The sequence below is a fragment of the Polypterus senegalus genome, chromosome 14 (assembly GCF_016835505.1).
Source record: "Polypterus senegalus isolate Bchr_013 chromosome 14, ASM1683550v1, whole genome shotgun sequence".
NCBI lineage: Eukaryota > Metazoa > Chordata > Cladistia > Polypteriformes > Polypteridae > Polypterus > Polypterus senegalus.
The window spans coordinates 43475487-43493506 of record NC_053167.1 but is presented as its reverse complement, the minus strand read 5'-3'; the positions used below and the strand labels follow the sequence as shown (position 1 = coordinate 43493506).

At 36.9% G+C, this 18020-nt stretch overlaps 1 protein-coding gene across 2 annotated transcripts in view; it reads right to left on the bottom strand.

Annotated features, from left to right (window-relative positions):
- Positions 1 to 4500: 4500 nt before the first annotated feature.
- The window catches only part of ccm2l (CCM2 like scaffold protein), a 69710-nt gene continuing 56190 nt past the window's right edge, over positions 4501 to 18020 (bottom strand). For both annotated transcript variants that reach the window (XM_039735838.1, XM_039735839.1), the window contains 2 exons: positions 10973 to 11111; positions 4501 to 5085 (listed from right to left, as the gene is read on the bottom strand). In XM_039735838.1, the coding sequence (XP_039591772.1) occupies positions 4808 to 5085; positions 10973 to 11111 (417 nt within the window). In that variant the 3' untranslated portion in view covers positions 4501 to 4807. The remainder of the gene's footprint in view (positions 5086 to 10972; positions 11112 to 18020) is intronic.

Genomic DNA, 18020 nt, shown 5'->3' with positions numbered 1-18020 from the left:
CTCTAAATGAAAGTAAAGAGCTTTAAACAAAACAGATTTTGCCCGGCTTTGCTGATGGTCCCACCCGCAGAAAGTGATTGGCTGGGGGTGTGGCCAATGCAAAGTAGAGTTGTACTTATAAGTCTTTGTAAGGAAGCCGTCGTTCTCTCTGTGTTTTGGACTATCTCCCTGTCTTATGCAGTTCGATGTCTGGCATTACACACTTAAGGGCTCGAGGCAGGAAATTGGATTTAGCGGTTTTAATAACTGACGGACTAACAGCTTGTGTCTATGGACGCGCGGCACTCTCCATCCTATCATTCATTCACCCATCCAAAACAACGCGGAAATATAAAAACTGGCAAAACTAAAAAACAGAAAATTCTCAAAAACTCGAAGCGTTGATTACTTGATTTAAAAGTCAAAGAAGTAATCTTAGGTCATTTATACCCGCCAGTGCCTGAAATATTAAACAAGACCAGGGAAAAGAGTTTGCTTTATTCATTCAGCACATACTTAATCTAAAACTGCTTTTTATGGTGGAACCAAACATAAAAAGAAACATACTAATAATAATGTGTCATCAAAGAAATATTACTGGTATGCATGTTCATTGTCATTCGGGTACATGATAATGCTATTTTTGCCTCATTTTTGTTCTTTATTTCACCTTATACAATTTTTCATATTAGGAATTTGTTAGGTTTTGTATACCACTTGGGGTCAGAGCGCAGGGTCAGCCATTGTACAGCGCCCCTGGAGCAACTGAAGGTTAAGGGCCTTGCTCAAGGGCCCAGCAGAGTAGGATATCTTTTGGCAGTGACAGGGATTCTAACCGGCAACCTTTGGGATACCAGCACAGATCCTTAGCCTCAGAGCTACCGCTCTGCCCTTGGTCATGATCAAGGACATTTACCAGGTCCATCAGTTATTCTTTAAACTAAGTGTGATGTTTCTTCTTCTCTTTATCACTTAGTCTAGTGACCATAAAAAGCAATCTAGTTAACAATACAATATAGCTAGTTTAGAAATGTGCCTGTACATTTAATAGTGCTTTAGGCCATATAACTCTGGAGGGTGGAAATTGATGACAATATTTCCCTTCAGCACATGACAGGAGAGTTGGTGTATCCCATGATCCTCAACTGGATTAAGCAGATTTGAAAATGGATAGATCAAAGAGTGCTTTTCAGTCAGAACTGGTCAAAGATCAGTGAAAGTGCATTATAAAGGAAAGTTAGGAAGCATAGCCTCACACGTACTTACTTTTAGGGTGCCTTTAAAACTCCAACAGGGGAAGCAATGCAACCATGAGAAAAGAGGGGACACTGTCTCTAACAACCTTTACATCTGCAGCTCTGAAGGATCACAGTCATAGGATGCCTGATCCACTCCCCCCAGGCCTCCCAAGCCCCATGCTTCTTTGCCTGAACGTATATGTACAGCAGCCCAACAGAACTCAGCACCTTTTATTTAGACTCAGTTGTGAGAGAAATACAAAAGAGTTATTTAGAGTCAAAGAGCTTCCTTATTTGTTAATGGCAGTGGCTGTGTGCTTACTTTGTAAAATCCTTCATTTTGATTTACTTAAATGGGGGTTACTGTGTTGGTGCCTCAAAATTTTGAAACTGCGCTCATTCTTCCTTCCACAGCAAATACTACTGGTGCCTTTTAAAAGTGCCTGGACAGTGGTAGCGGGTAATCTGAATTATTAGCTAAGATAGTTTGAATGGTTTCTTCCTTGTAGTAATGTATTGTTTCTATATTGTAGGATGTGAGAGTGGATCAAATTTTCATTAGTAAGCAAATTATTACAGGTTACCATTGATTTTGACCTTTGATAAATAATTCATCCATTGAATTTTTAACCTGCTGATCCAGTTCAGAGTAACATACAGCTGGTTTGCAAGATTTTATCCAGAATGTGTCTTTCACATCAACAAATTTTTGAAGTATTTGTAAAAATGTGTTCTTTATTTCATGAAAATCTTGCCATCTTTGAGTGTCAATATTTACATGGGAAGATTTAACGAGCTACAGCTACAGTACTTCATTCAAGCAGTGGTAACCTTTAAGCAGCTTCTACATTGCAGTTAAAATAGACTAGAATTAAAGAGGTGGAGGATGTAGGACAAGTTATTACACTTACACCCAAAAAAGACTTGACAAAACACTCAAGAACTATTCTACTTTTATTGTTTGTAATTATAGATTCTATACCATTGTAACATCTGCAGATATTGCAGACTGTACACACAGAGCAAATATATACATTTTGTAAAGGCAGAATCACTGACAGCCTCATCCTGGCAGGTAAGAATATAAATTATAACTTTCATAAACCTGCTTAATCCAATTCAGGGTCATGCATGCGCTGGAGCCATTCCAAGCAATATAAACATCATCCACTCATAAACACACTATATGAGTTACCAATTAACCTCACATGTAATTCTCTGGCCAGTGAGAAAGTCGGAAGTACAGGCAAAAGCAATGTAAAATACAAAACAGTGAATGAGTATACGATTCGAAGTCAGTATTCACAAGGTACTAGGACTAAATAGTTGGGCACTGTGTCTCCCTAGACAAAATGGAGTTCTTAATTCAGTGAATCAAGGGGATCAAAATTATCCTATAAAAATATAATAGTATAGAATGGAACCTATTCATTACTCTAATAAGAAGCATAGTAAACACATCATTTGAATTGTACAATTAGGATCTGCCCAATTATAGCAAATTAACAGAATGTAACATAGAATGGGGTATAGAAACACCAAGTGCCCATAACAAGGAGTTTTAGTTAAGTGAGTAAGAGGTAGAACTTGAACCTGAATTCTCCTGGTTTCAGATCTAAACTCAAGGCCATATTACCTAAAATGTGAAGCATGATGTTACTATGAATTTATTAAAATTAGATTCCATAACCTGATCATGCTAACCAAATGAAAAGTAAACAAATGAAAACAGCCAAAATGATTGAGTGTGGGTACATTAAAGTATATTATATAATTAATATATATGCTAAATTCCCCCTTGGGACAAATAAAACATCTATCATTTTTGTCTTAATATTGAATCATGTGTGATGAAATTTAATTTCAATTTAATTTCAAATGTACATTAAGATCACTTTGTCAAATGTTGTAAATGTTGATAACAACAAAATAAAATTGTTTTTTGGGGCCCTGTCTAGAGATTGTACCTGCCCTGCACCCTATGCTTGCTGCGATAGGCTCCAGCCCCCCATGACCCTCCTCAGAATTAAGCAGGCTTGGAAAATGATGTAATGTGGTGAGTGTGATGAAAAAGTATGCCATCCGGTGCTACTTCCTGCCTTACAATTATTGCTACTAAAATAGGCATAATAATTAGGATGCTGATTTCTCTTGTTATTTGTGATTTTATTCAGCTCCAGATGTTCAATGACATTTCATCCCCCAGCAATTCTCAGACTACCATTTGTCATTTAAGAGGAAGTGTATGGCATGAGGTTCAGCTTTCATTGCCCCTCTCCTAAAGCGAGACCTGCTTCAAATCCACTAGCATGAGCACACCTTGTGAAAGTAACACTATTTCACCCATTCATGTATTGTGACAACAATAATGCTCTTTTTATTTTCATGCTTCAAAAATTATTTCAGTTTGGCAAAATCTATTTGGTCACAAAATTCATTCATTTTTTTTTCTTGGTAAAATGGTTCTGTCCCAATTTCTCGGGACCTAATTACTTCATCAGTGAAGAGTTAAAAGACCCCTTTCTCTGGTGTTTGTAAAGGAAAAATGGATTGATTCACACCATAAGTCAAATAAAATTGATGCTTTCCCTTCAGTACAAAATAAACAAAACTGAAGTTAATGCTGAGCAATATTCTGTGCTGGAGAAAGCCAAGATGTTGTCGTCTCCTTTCATTCTTCAAGAATGATGGCAAAAGGGATTGAAGATATGAATTAAGGTTACTGTATGGAAATCTTTATCTTCGGCTCAGAATAGTTGAGAACATAGCTTCAGAGGCCAGACTCCCTATCAGTTTACACCAGGGGTGTGCAAAGTCATTCCTGGAGGGCCGCAGTGGCTGCGGGGTTTTTGTTCCAACCCAGTTGCTTAATTAGAAAACAATCCTTGCCAATAATTACATTTCATGGCTTGTTAGTGCTTTAACTCTGCTATGTCAAGTCATTCTCATATCCTAGAATTTTTTTTCCATTCTAAGGATATCATCCAAATACTTTGAAGTGTAAAACGGATGGGTAATTCTCAACCCTTAACTTTTTTCGCTTCTCTTTCCTTCCAAGTATTTAATTAAGCCAAATAGTGCACGATAAATACACACAGGTGTAAAAGTGAACAAGCAAAATGGATAACTGTTGGTTTCTTTTGTCATTTGCATCTTATTGCTAATAAGGAGCAATTAAAAACCAAGAATGCAGCTGTTTAAGACTTAAATAAGCAATAAGGGTTCAAAATCTTAGTGAGGGAGACAACTAAAATGAAGCAGAAGTGTTTATAGAGCAATAAGTGATTTTTATTAAGCAATTGGGTTGGAACAAAAACCTGCAGCCACTGTGGCCCTCCAGGAATGACTTTGCAAACCCCTGGTTTACACTAAACTGGTAAAGATGCTGGGAGTCAAAAATTGTATTGGTTGTTTTGCAAACTTGAATTCAGGGCAGAAAACATTATCAAAGAACTTATTGTCTCCTGCACAAAAGAGTTGGATTTTGCTTCATAGCCTCTCTAGGCCTGAACAACATGCTTTTGTTTTATTTTTTATTTTTTTGCTCACAATGATGCTTTTTATGTTTTGTGTGGATACAAAAGTCACCATTACAAATAATTATCCTCTTCTTCAATGTCATCTTCTTCTTCACAGCCCAAAGCTTCAATGTCATGTGTGATGTCTGTGATCATTCTGTTGAAGTTTTCAGATTCTGAGTGTAATGACCAGCTGTCGTAACTTCGCACTGCTGAGGCAGAAGTGTTGCTCATGCTGCGTTTAATTCGGCCAAAGCTATCTGTCAAGATTCCACCTTCCCGGATCCCAATACTTTCAAGGAAACTTTCAAACATCCCCACATCATTGTCGGGGATGAAGGGCCTCATACCTGTCACAATGAGAAACAAAAAAATGCATCTGGTTACAAGCCAGCATTTAGGCTGATTATTTCTCATTCAGTGTTCTTTTGCTTAAACATACCACTAAAATTATTGCAAAATGCAGTAGTAGTAGTTGTAAAATTGTAGCGTGTACAGAGTTGTGATGAATTTAGGGCACATGAAGTGGGACATTTATTGAGCATAAGAAACTCAGGATATGAATGAATAAAGAAATATAAGTTTTCCATTAAAAAAATTCATGTGACTGCCTTTCAAAATGGTAACTCCGTATGGGAGAGTTCATAGGAGCCAATGCTAACCAATTTGCTCAGTTGTGATGAAAATGTAACCCTTCAGGTTTTTCAATGATGTAAAAAAATAATAATAATAACATAGGCAGAAATTTCATTTTATTTGCCCAAATTGTATTGGGGGTGATGTGATACGTGCTTAATGCTTTTCACAAAAAAAGAAATCTCACATCTTAACTTTGTGCAAACCAAAAAAAATTACAACAAACTTGCATTTCTCCTAAAACATCACATTGGAAGGTGAGACATCACATTTGCAAATTTTGATTCCCATAGCACATGAATAAAGTGTTAGTTCTGGGATTAAGAACAGTTTCTGGAAGCTCTTGAAACTTTTCGTCTGACCTCTCGCTATTGGGACCAGTTATTCTTGTTCTCCTGAGCACAAAGTCTCATTTAAGTGGCCATCTATCAACTCTGAGGTTTGTCCATTTTTACCACTCTGTGTCCTAAAAGCAATAACTTCAGACACACTCGCTCTCCATAAATAGGATGTGCCACTGTACCCTGGTGATGTCCTACTTTCTGAACTGAAAGGATGTTTCATGTCCCTGCCAATGCGGGTTCCTTTCTCTTTTTTGGGGTTCTGTCTAGCACTATTCATGGCTCACTAGTTTTGGCTGTTAATCCAACAACACATGTCTCAGTTTAGAATATATAACACATAACCCAGCATCTACTAAAATAAAAATAAAATAAACAAAATGTCTCATTAGATCAAAAACATAAACATTTTTGCCTGCCAATATTCATCTCTCTGTAAGAAGCAGCGCTTTTACAAATGAGAAATGTAACACATTGTGATTTATATAAAGCAGGTTATTGCAATATTTTACACTACTGCAGAAATAAATAGCATACAGCTTGCACATTTAAGTTACAAAGTTAAATAAATGATTTACACTGACAAACAGAAAAAGACAGGTTAAAATGGGTGCCTGATTTATTTTATTCATATTAGTATATACAGTAGCTTCAATAAATGTGAAGACTTGTGGCTCTGTTACTGCATTACCATTTGAAGTATATCTTCCAAACCCAGGACTCAGAGAAATTCAGCACAGAAGCAAATCAATTTACAATTGGTAGACAAGATAATAATGATTACAATAACCTGTAAAAATCTTTGTTAAGGGCTGATAGATAAGTAAAAATAGACCTGGACCACTCAGCATGTTAATACTTTGATGTTTATAATTACCACCATATTAACTACAGATGGACCCTCTAGCAACAGGCCTGGTTTCTGGTTTAATTCCCAAATGTCTGTAAAGGTTAAACAGGTTTTATGTGGAACTTGGGTTTCCCCATAACCTTAGATAGATGTTCTATTAAGACTGACTGGCAACCATAAACGGAGCCCTTGTGAGAGTGTATTTATGTTTGTTTGTGGCCTTTCCATATTATGGACAAACATCCTGTTCATGGGTCATTTCTAACTCGCAACTTCTGATTCTACATTTCCTGCAATCTTGTCCAAAACAAAGCAGCTTATAAGATGGAATCCCTGAAAATATGGATTTTTAAAATTTAATTCCACCACAGGATATTATTTTTATTGTAATTAACCCTTTCAGTTTTATTACATAGTTAAAATCTGAAAATGAAATGAACATAGCCTATACTTTTGAAGTGCAGTATTTTTGGCCAATAAGTAATCATTTTAACAGTGTCCCTATTGATATGCAAATTACAAAATAGTCGTCTCTAAGCACATGCACAGAAATGAACAAAGCTGCGGCTCAGAATTGAAAGTAGGCCAAATTCTTAAATCATAAAATGATTTAACTGAGTAGAGATAAAAAATAATGAAATAAGTGTTGAAAATCATCTGTAAATTAGAATTAAACAGGCAACCCAAAAAATCAGAACAATTAACACAGTTTAATTAAATACTGGAATTAAATGATATGATAATGTGCTATGACTCTGCATAGTTTGCTATGCCTGTTGCACACATACTCGTACTGTATGTGGCAGTCAGAGCTGTTCATACTGCCATCAAGCTGGGTGTAGTTTTATTAACAAGTCTTTAGACTTTTAGTGCAAATTTCTCACACCTTGTCCTATGGGACCAGTGTGTCCAATGGTCCATTTCTGCCTTTTATTAAGCTTCATATTTAATAAGAGAATCTCAAACCTCTGCTTTTAATTCATCTTTATTTGCTTTTTATATTTATTAGCTGACCTTTAAAGCACAATTCTTAAAGAAAAAGAAGAAGATAATCTATGAATGAAATATGTCAGAAAATGAGAATAGGCCACAGACTGCTAACTGTATTTTTAATTTATTAATATCTCACTGGGCAGCATGGGTAATGCAGTAGTTAGCACTGTTGTCTCACAGGTCAACATCCTGGATTCAAATACCACACTCAGTCACTGTTTGTGTGGAATTCACAAATTTCCCCATGTCTACTTTTGTTTGTGGATACTTTGGCTTTCCTCCCACCTCCCAAATATGTGACTTTTTTAGAGTTAACTGACAATTCCAAACTCATGTTGTATGTGCAATACAGCGCTCATTTCTGTCTTGTGCCTGATATTACTAGGATAGGCTCAGAATCTATGACGCTGTATTGGTTCAAGCAGGTTTGAGAATATTATGTGTATTGTACCATAGTATTTATGTAAAAATTCCTGGCTAACTGGACCAATGTAATTGCACCATAGGCAGCTTACAACTTCACCATGTGTAAGCATTTATGTGAAAAGTTTTGGGTGTTTTTGGGAGTACAACATGACAGGGTGTGCTCAGGAGACCCTTACAAAAAAGACAAGCAAATTGTTTAAATATAAAGCACCAGCAAAGTACTCTGCTTAAAACAGACAGTCCCAGTTCACAAGCATGGTACCAGAAATATATGACCAATCATATGTTCTTACTGTACATGTGTGGTGGTCACAGAAACAGGTGTGCAAAATGATTATGTCATCTAGGCACTACACTGTAAATGCCAAAGCCCAAACTAAACAAGAGACTGGCCATCAAGTCCAAAGTGCTCTGCTTACGGTCATTTTGTCAGTATTGTACCGTTTGCCAACAACATATTGTGAGTAAAATAGTAACAGTTGCACCTCCATCACATCTAAAGCTAAGAGGTCCTTTTTCTGTATTTTTGTCAGTGACTTCATATCAAATGAGTAAAGTTTTTGTATAGAAATATGCATTCATAATAATTTATGTGCTTTCTAAATGGGCTTAACCCAATCCATGTCGAACACTGAGGGTTTAGTGACTGCCTTTATAAAGATATTATTACATGGTTTTTATTGTTCTTATGCAGTCAGCCAGCAACAGATCATGCATAGAATATGATGAGTAGTGCTTCTTTTATGAATGAGTTTGTTCCAAAGAAAGACTGTGAAGTTATGTCAGTTGTGTGGAATTGGTTTTGATAAGAAAGACTTGATGTTATACAAACTAAATTCAAATGTAAAGTTTGTAAACAAAACACAGAAGTTACAAGTGACAGCCCATCTGATTTATTTCAGCACTTAAAACAGAAACAGCAGAATTTAACTAGTGTGAGTCAGAACAAAGATAAGGCGTGTCCCCAACCAACTGCTCCAGAGTGTTCTTCACCCTGCTTCAGCATGGACCGCACAAGGCGTATTCCCTGTTTTATACGCAGTTATACATCGAAATTACAGTAAGAGTAGAGCGTGCTTTGTCTGGGGATGAGGAATGAAGAATATGCCAGATCTGTCCATCATGTCTTCTTAGCCTGCAGGTATGACTAGACTCTGGAGGGAAGAACAGCAAGCAGGCTGTCTTTAGTTGGTGCTCAGAGGACTATCAGAGTGTTACTTCAAGTAATGGACCCCAGTACAGTATAGGCGTCCAACTCTTGAGGCCTGCAGTTATAACAGAGTGAAGAAGCTAGCTGGTATACAGTATACTCTACAAGCTAAGTTATATGTTTGAAGAAAAGGAAAAGAAATTTTAAAAAGTCACTGGTGGGATAGCAGAAGACATGTCTAAGGTATAATGAACAGAAGTGAGAGCTGCAAACAAAGAAAGTTGTAAAGAAAACTGCAGAGTTTAAGGAACGGTCCCTATAAGGTTTGTGAAAGGAATGTGGAGGCCACAAGGAAGTGGAGTTGTGGCTGCAAATATAAAAATAAACTGCACAAAAAAGTGCAAGATTTCCTTTTTCAGTTTGCAAAATGAGGACAACCCACTAATTTTGTGTTTTTTTCAAGAATCAATTTATATTTTAATATATTTAATGAAATCTACAAATTTTAAATAATCCAGGTTTTATTGTTTGCCATATCGCTCAGCGATACTTGCAGCTGTAACTTTTAAGCATGTAGCTAAGACATGACCAACTGTATGCACGTCTGTTGTGTATTATGACTGTGCATGGGGTATACAATCATGATGTTATCAATGCCTAGTACTTTGAATACTTAAATCTAAACTGAAGAAAGATGGAGAACCAGACCAAAAAAAAAACTCCATCCCCACCACCAAAAAAATGAAAAGACTGGCCTACTACCTTAAAAAACTCAAAAGATCTATCTTTATTTTAATTCTTCTCTGACTCTTGAATTGAATTGTGCATGGTGCTGCTGTTTCTCAGTAAAGAGCCCAAAGTTCATGTTCTCCCTTCACAGAGTTGACATGTTCTCCCCATGTCTGCATGGGCTTCCTCTGAGTGCTGTGGTTTCCTCCCACTGTCCAGAGACATGCAGGTTAGGTGTACTGGCAGCACTAAATTGGCCGTATGGGTATGTGTGTGTTCTCCCTGAGGTGGACTGGTGTCCTGTCCAGGGTTTATTCCTCCTTTGCACCCTTTGCTAGCTGTAACCCTGGTCTGGATTAATTAGGTGAAAAAATGAAATGATTCATGGGTTGTTACTTTTAGTAATTATCAGTTTGAAAGTGATGTACTGTAGTTACGTTTATGTTAGTTCCATCCCTGAATGGTCATTGGAATGAAGCTAGCTTTAAAATATATTTTGAAAATGTATAAACTTGTAAATAGAAGCAAGCCAGATTTATTTCTTTTGTATTGTACTTTATTCTTCAGGCATATTCTTTATTTTTACAAGTATATTAACTCTCTAAGCACTGTATGCTAGAAATTGTCGCAACATGAGGACCAGTTGCATATCATTAGTTTAAGATGCACACAATCCCCAAAAAAGAACAGCTTTTGCTTGTTTCTTGTGTTGAACTACATCATTTAATTAATTAGTGGCATTTGTCTCAGTACTTTACTTTAACCCATTGATTTGCAACATGCTCAGCTAAAGGTCATTTGTTTGGACTGTTATGGACTATGGACTGCTCAAGATAACAATGATATGGGGTCATAAACATTGACAGGATAGGCAGTTATTCAGGTGGTCAATGCATTGATTGTTAAGACATAGTGTCAAAGGTTAAAACATGTAACTCACACTGAGTACAGTGCGTCTTTGTCTAGCGTTTCGCATTAATATTTTTATTGATCAATTTGACATGCATTGCTTCTTGCTGTCCTGTGAGCATTCTTACATCTCTTTTTTTTAAATATACAGTAAATGATTCAACTTGTAACATTTTGATGATGCATTTATTTTAATATCTTACCCAACAGAAGGAATTTCCTCTTCTCACCATAGAGCCGGAGGAGTTCTGAACAGTAATCCTCAATGGGTGCCCCCATTCTGTATTCACGCAAAAGGAGAGCAAAGTGTTGAATTTCTGGTGGAGTAAGCTTGCTTCTCAGCTAACAAGAAAATACAAAATGAATCAAATTAATCATTCATGTCCATTCAAAGCAAAATATTCTGCCTGTGTGAATATTTGGGTAATGTACAAGAATAACATCTGTGATCAGAAGTCAACAGTTAATCAATTTGACAATCTGGAATAGTTTAGGAATTAAAACGTTTGCTACCATACATGTTTCCTTGTAGAAGGATTAGTTTTGCTTCTGTTTATTTTAGAATAAACATTTTCAGTGCACAGGACTAACCCAATAGTCAAATGTTGTGTTAAATCTGCTAAACAAAGAATCTGCTACTTTGTCAATTTGGACAGAATATAATATGATTTTAAAAGAAGGAAAAATGCAGTGCTTAAATCTCTTAGAAACTGTGCCACCCTGTCAGAAAAGGAGGAAAGTTCTAAGAAACATATGGATGGTAAATGGGGAGTGCTGGAAGCAAACACTTGAATGAGTTTGTAGATATTGTCTAAAACCAGAGATCATAGTACCATGGTGCACCAGTGACTGGACTGCTGGGATAAACTGTATCAGGCCATCTAACTTTAATTGTCCCCAGGGGGAAGTGTGGCTTTTTATGGAAGCTCTCTGCAATAAACATGGTTTTATTTTTTACATTGTTTTGTAATGGATCTCTATGAATGGATATTAGTGCAAAGTTTGTTTACACCGACTCTGTCCTTGCACTTCTACACATACCCCTCGTTTCACTTGAAATGTCTTTTTTGTGTCCTGTCATATCATTGATTACTTTAAATCATTTTAATTTTTAAAGTTGTCTTTTATCATGATTTTTCATAGATCTTATTTATTTTGAAAAATAATTTTTATATTGTTAATCATTATACAGAATCAAATGGCACGTCAACTCCATGTGCAGAACTCGCACTGCTGTGCAGTATATATGTAGACAGCCTTCAGCAAGGGCCATTGCCTCAGTTTATAGAATTCTAGATGGCATCCTTCTGGGTAAGCTATAGTGAAGCTTGATGAAATGTGACACATAGAATATTACTTTCTGTTTTGTAGGATGATGAGAGTTTAGCCACATATTATAATCTCTTCATCTGTCTGAGGAATTCTTCTAAGTGTCAGTCCTCTCTAATTTAAAATATGCATATGGTCTCACATTTATTGTACATTATTTATATAAGGCCTTATTTAAAAAGACAGTCTCCCATCCAATAACCCTTGGTATACACCTTCTGACTGTAGATTATAAAAGAAGAAGAGAAAAGCCTCCAGAGCAAAAGCCATTCTATTTCCAGACAGTTGTGGTAATGGGATTTGAACTGCGTCAGGGATTTGAAACATTTACAACCGTATTTAAAGCTGCATGGCATTCTATTACAGTAAGAATACAGTTAGTCACAAATGACAGCCATAAAAGAAAGAAAGTTTGTTGACTTGTACAAAAAGTTACAGTTAAGCATATACATCTCTCTATTATAAAAAAAAAATCTTGGGGAGGCAGACTAGGGAGACGAGACGTGATCTTCTCAGAAGACAATTTGAAGTCCCACGACAGACAGTTTAACTTGCTCCCAGCTCTTAAAACAATGACAAGCAACAAGCAAAACACACAGCTCGCAGCAGAAGATCTGACCACTTCTCCTTGCGTGCGTTCAGCCACCCTAACCCCCCCTTCACATCTCGAGCAGCAGAGACACAAAGTGGCAAAAAGGACAGTGGCTGTACAGGCTTTAAAATGATCGATGGGCAGTGCAACAGCAGCTGCCCCCCCTTTACAACGCAAGCAACGTTATACGTCCCGCGAGAAAGAGATTTAACCACGCCCGGGGCCGGAAATAATGGACAAGTATTGTTTTTACAATGCCATGCGAGACAAGGCAGTGATCCATCATTTAAAACAAGTCCACAGACATTTAACCTAGCAGTTGTTGGATTGCTTTTGGCAGACACGCATCATATGCTCCCAGCTCTTAAAACAACGACATGCGACAAGCAGAACAGGCAGCTCGCCAGCAGCAGAAAGACTACAGATCTCCTTAACGTGTGTTCAGCCAACCCCCTTCACAAAGTGAACAGCGTTATACATCCTGTGAGAAAAAGATGTAACCACGTCTGGGGCCAGAAATAAAGGACAAGTATTGTTTTTACAAAAGTTTTTAAAGTAAAAGTGAAAATAATGCATATTTAACAATTCCAATGACAATTACAATCTCTTTAAATTGTATATCCGGTAAACCAAACACGTGGGTAGGCTAGCGAAGTGAGCAGGGGACAGAGACCCCCAGTTTAAAAAAAGAACAACTGGCAAAACTCCTGACAAAATTCCTGATTATGTTACATTGTGACCTAAATATCTGCTAAATAAAAATATTACAAATAAGTTAAATTGTATTTGACTATGTGTAACAAGAATAGGCAAATGTGTCCTTAACTTTTTCTCAAATGGACTTACTTCTACAAATCACTTAGGATTTGATGACTATGAATGTTACTAAAAGTAGGTAAGGCACATAAGAACAGACCAGTTATCATTGACACAGTTATCAAATAAAATGTAAATGCTTTGTTGCTACAATTGACACAGAAAGGCGTTGTCTCAATTGTGCAAAGCCAAGCATCTAGATTGGGTCAATATTTGTATTCTGGGTTGGCATATTTGAATAACTGGGAATTGTCTAATCGGGTTGTATTACTAAGGGAGGAACGTGCCAACACAGAAACCATGGGTAGGTGGTAGAGGAGTTGGAGTGGAAGCTAGAAGAGCAGCTGTTGAAATAAGTTCAAAAAATGAACCAGATTCACCCACCCTGAAAAACAGCTTTACTCACAAGCAATCTTGTGTGAATGCGATGACTGATGTAGCTGCCAATATTGAGTTCTTAAAGGTAAGCAGTAATGTTTAAGCAATGAAATAGGATTTTAGCACCCAATACAAAACAGTAGTTGTCTCTCAAAAAGAACTTAGGCGCTAAAATGTTAATGTAATGGGCAATTTAAAAAAAATAGTCATTGAACAAACGTTTAAACAAAAAAAAAGTGTGAATTAGCATAAGCGGCCCTATTTCGGGGTATTCATAAGAAACATAATGAACTTTAATGAAGTAGAAGTACATAATAAACAAGAATGCTTGGGACATAGGGCGGCACGGTGGCGCAGTGGTAGCGCTGCTGCCTCGCAGTAAGGAGACCCGGATTTGATTCCTGAGTCCTCCCTGCGTGGAGTTTGCATGTTCTCCCCGTGTCTGTTCGGGTTTCCTCCGGGTGCTCCGGTTTCCTCCCACAGTCCAAAGACATGCAGGGTAGGTTCATAGGCGATGTTAAATTGTCCCTAGTATGTGCTTGGTGTGTGTGTGTGTGCCCTGCAGTGGGCTGGCGTCCTGCCCGGGGTTTGTTTCTTGCCTTGTGCCCTGTGTTGGCTGGGATTGGCCCAGCAGACCCCCATGACCCTGTAGTTAGGATATATCGGGTTGGATAATGGATGCATGAATGGACTTGGGTCAAATATTAAAATGTGTGCTTCAATGTAAATGTTTACAGTCTAAATATTCTCAATTGCAGCAGAAATATAGAATTTTTCACACTCCGGTGAAGGTCTATAGAGGGCTAGACCCACAGTAAAGAATCAAAAATCATTGATCTTGAAATTGTTTAAAACATTCTGAGAGTGGCTATTAGAAAACTTGTACCACAGGTACAGAATCAAATATTAAAACTTTTATCATATTCGTAATCACCAAACTCAAAACTGCATAAAATGATACTCCTCATGCCTATATTACCAATCCACAAGTTTTGTGAAAAGGAGTAACCTTGACCCCTCGTAGCTCATTAAAAGGTGAACCCCTGGGTTCGGTTTATGTGGCACGCACAACTTCACATCTTTCTGATCATTTTTCATGAAGACACCTATTGGTTTACTCTTAATTATAAAGGTTTAATTTCCAGCACAAAATATGGCCTAAAAATGTGTGCTTTTCAGGTATAGAAGGCCAAAAATAGGGTGGAACCCCAAAAAGCTCAATGTCTGCATAACTAGACTTTAAAATGAGTTGAATGCCATGTCATATGTGGGGGGTTTTCTAGACAACAAAAAAAAGGAGACTGGACCACAAAAAATGTATTAAAGGGATTTCAAAATAATTATAAGTAATTCTTATGAATACAACAGAGTGCAAACTTTCTCCCCATTGGTAAGGTCAATACATCTGAGGCAATGTGTCAAAGCAAGACACAGGAAGCTACAATAAAAATGAACTCTTTTATTCCTGAAATAAATGTAATCAGTTTTCATATACTCTAACATTTTGGGAAATCTTCTAACAGATTTTATGCAGTTCATTGCTTTTATGTAATGAGCATTCTTGCATTGAAGGAGGTATAATGGCAGTACTGCTGCATCACAGTAATGAGGTAGGGTTCATGTCATGGGTGCTCCTGTGTGGAGTTTACATGTTCTCCCTCCAGGTGCCTGGTTTCTACCCACAGTCTAAAGATATGCATGTCAGGTGGACTGGTGATGCTACATTTGCTCCTGATTTGTCTGTGTGTGTGTGTGTGTGTGTATTCAAGCTGCATTGCGCTGGCTCCCTGTTCAGTTAGTGTTTCTGCAATGTGCCCAGTGCTTGCTGGGATAGAATACAGCTTCCCTGGATAAGCGGATTTGGAAAATCGATGGATGCATGTAGTGAAACTCTTGCAGAAAGCTCTAGTCTTTTAACAGAAAGCAATGTTCTTTGAGATCTGCCTTTTGACTTCTAAAAAACTAGGAGTAGTTAATGACTGGCATATGAGTTTTGATACTCTTTGATATTGTAAACATAGGGATGGTTGCATAATATTTTCTTATTTAACTGCATATATTGCAATCATCAATGAGAAGTAAAACAGTTATAATTGTCACATTATAATGGTGCAGTGATGTTGCTGCCTCACAGCTCAAAGAGATGGAGTTTGAACTCCAGACTCATCACTGTATGTGTGGAATGCACATATTCTCTACATGTTTGCAAATGTTTTTCTCCAGGTATTCCAGTTCAGATCTATAAGACACAGCAGGTAGACTGGTGACTACAACTTGTCCCAGCACTTGGGATTGTGGGTCTATACTATATGTTCATGTGCAGAGTGATACCCAAGCACCCTGTGCAGGGCTGGCTCCTGCCTTGAATTGAATGCTGTCTTTTTTTGACCTTTAAAATAAATTAAAAGAGTTCAGGAAATGGATGCCTATAAAGTCATCATATCTGCCTCCTTGTGTTTGTATAGATGAATTTGGCTCTAATAACTAAAACAAAGTATCTGACACTTTGAGTGTCCTCTTTACCTCTGTTAATTTGCTATAAACATTAGAGGCTCTCATAATGTATCTCTTTAAGAATGCCACTCTTCATCCAATTTCTTTCATATCATTTTAAAAATAATTTTTTCCACTACAAGCAAAACAATTTATGAGAATGATGTAAAGGTCAAAGATTATCCTCAGTGGAATATTCTTTCTTCATAGTTTCCTCTGACTAATTTTATATAACTAAATTAGTCTAAAATCTGTCTTGACTTTTAAGATAAAAGTGATGTATAGAGTCATGTTATTATCATTTCTATAAATAAATATGCTAATATAAATTAAAGATCAGAAATAGAAAGGCACTGGCAGTAAAAGCCTTAGGGATTGATTATGGTACTTTTACATACTTCTTTAAATACAGTACATAAGCCAGTAATGTCTTTGCATTAATAATTAAAGTTTCAGGCCAAAGTGTAGATTTTTCATTTCATTTCATTTAGGCAAATATGAGTGAGTGTTCTGTGGGATGGACTGGTTCACCATCTAAGCATTGTTTCCACCTTGCACCCACAATATCCCTAAACTAGAAAAGCAGGTTAGGTGGAATTCCTGTGTGTAGTCTGCTGGTAATATGTGGGGGAAAACTGCTTAAATCTGTCAATTGTTTTTCAGTTCAAGGTGTTTAAATGAGTGTATTCCCTAAGCTGACTTTTTATAGATTTGTTTGTAGTATGCATACATGGTTTCTAGTATACATGCAAATGTTGTGCATCATTAATCTGAAATTCCAAAATCTGAAACCAAAACTACTGCTGTTTGGTTAAGGCAATAGTGTGGGAGTTGATGTAAGGTTGGATGAATTGCAGCTATATTTGTGAAAAAGTGAATTGTAAAATATGCATTTGAAATAAATGATGAGTCACACCCTGTGAAATTACCTTGTTAAAAGAGATGATAATAAAGCCTCAAAGGAAATGTAGATTTCAGTACTCAAAACACCCAAATCAGTAATTGTGCCCAACAACACAAGTAGAAGCACACACGAGGGTGCACAAAATCCAACTTCTGACTACATGTCTAAACATAAAACGTAAGATGGTCAACAGTACTGTTTCAAAGAAAAATCAAACATGCCATGCCAGAATACAGTATTTCCATAGACAACAATGCTTATCTAAACTGTATTTGCTGTTGTTATGCCATATAATGATGCAATCGTCAAAATGACACACAGATATCGTAGCAGACAGAGGCACTTCTCAAATGTGTAGAGCCAAGTAGATGCAGTTGTCAACATGTGTGTCTCTGTCTCTCTTTTCTGTCTGTCTTCGAAACTGTTCAAAATACAAACACTTCTGGTGCCAGGAATTTTGGATTAGTGATGCTCATCCTGTATTTATTTAAAATTCATTTTACTTAGCAGATAACCTTCATTATTTCATAAATTATTGTTAAACAACATCTTCATTGACCTTGACATTGTAACTGGGTTGATTGTTTGACATAATATTCCTGTCACAAAGCATTACAGTTTTAAAGTTTTCATTTAATTGTATTTGCACTTGCTTCTGTTCCATCTCCGATTTGCAGAGTACTGAATCCTCTACCAGTGGCGTCATGTGATCCAAAATGGAAAGGACAACACCCACAAT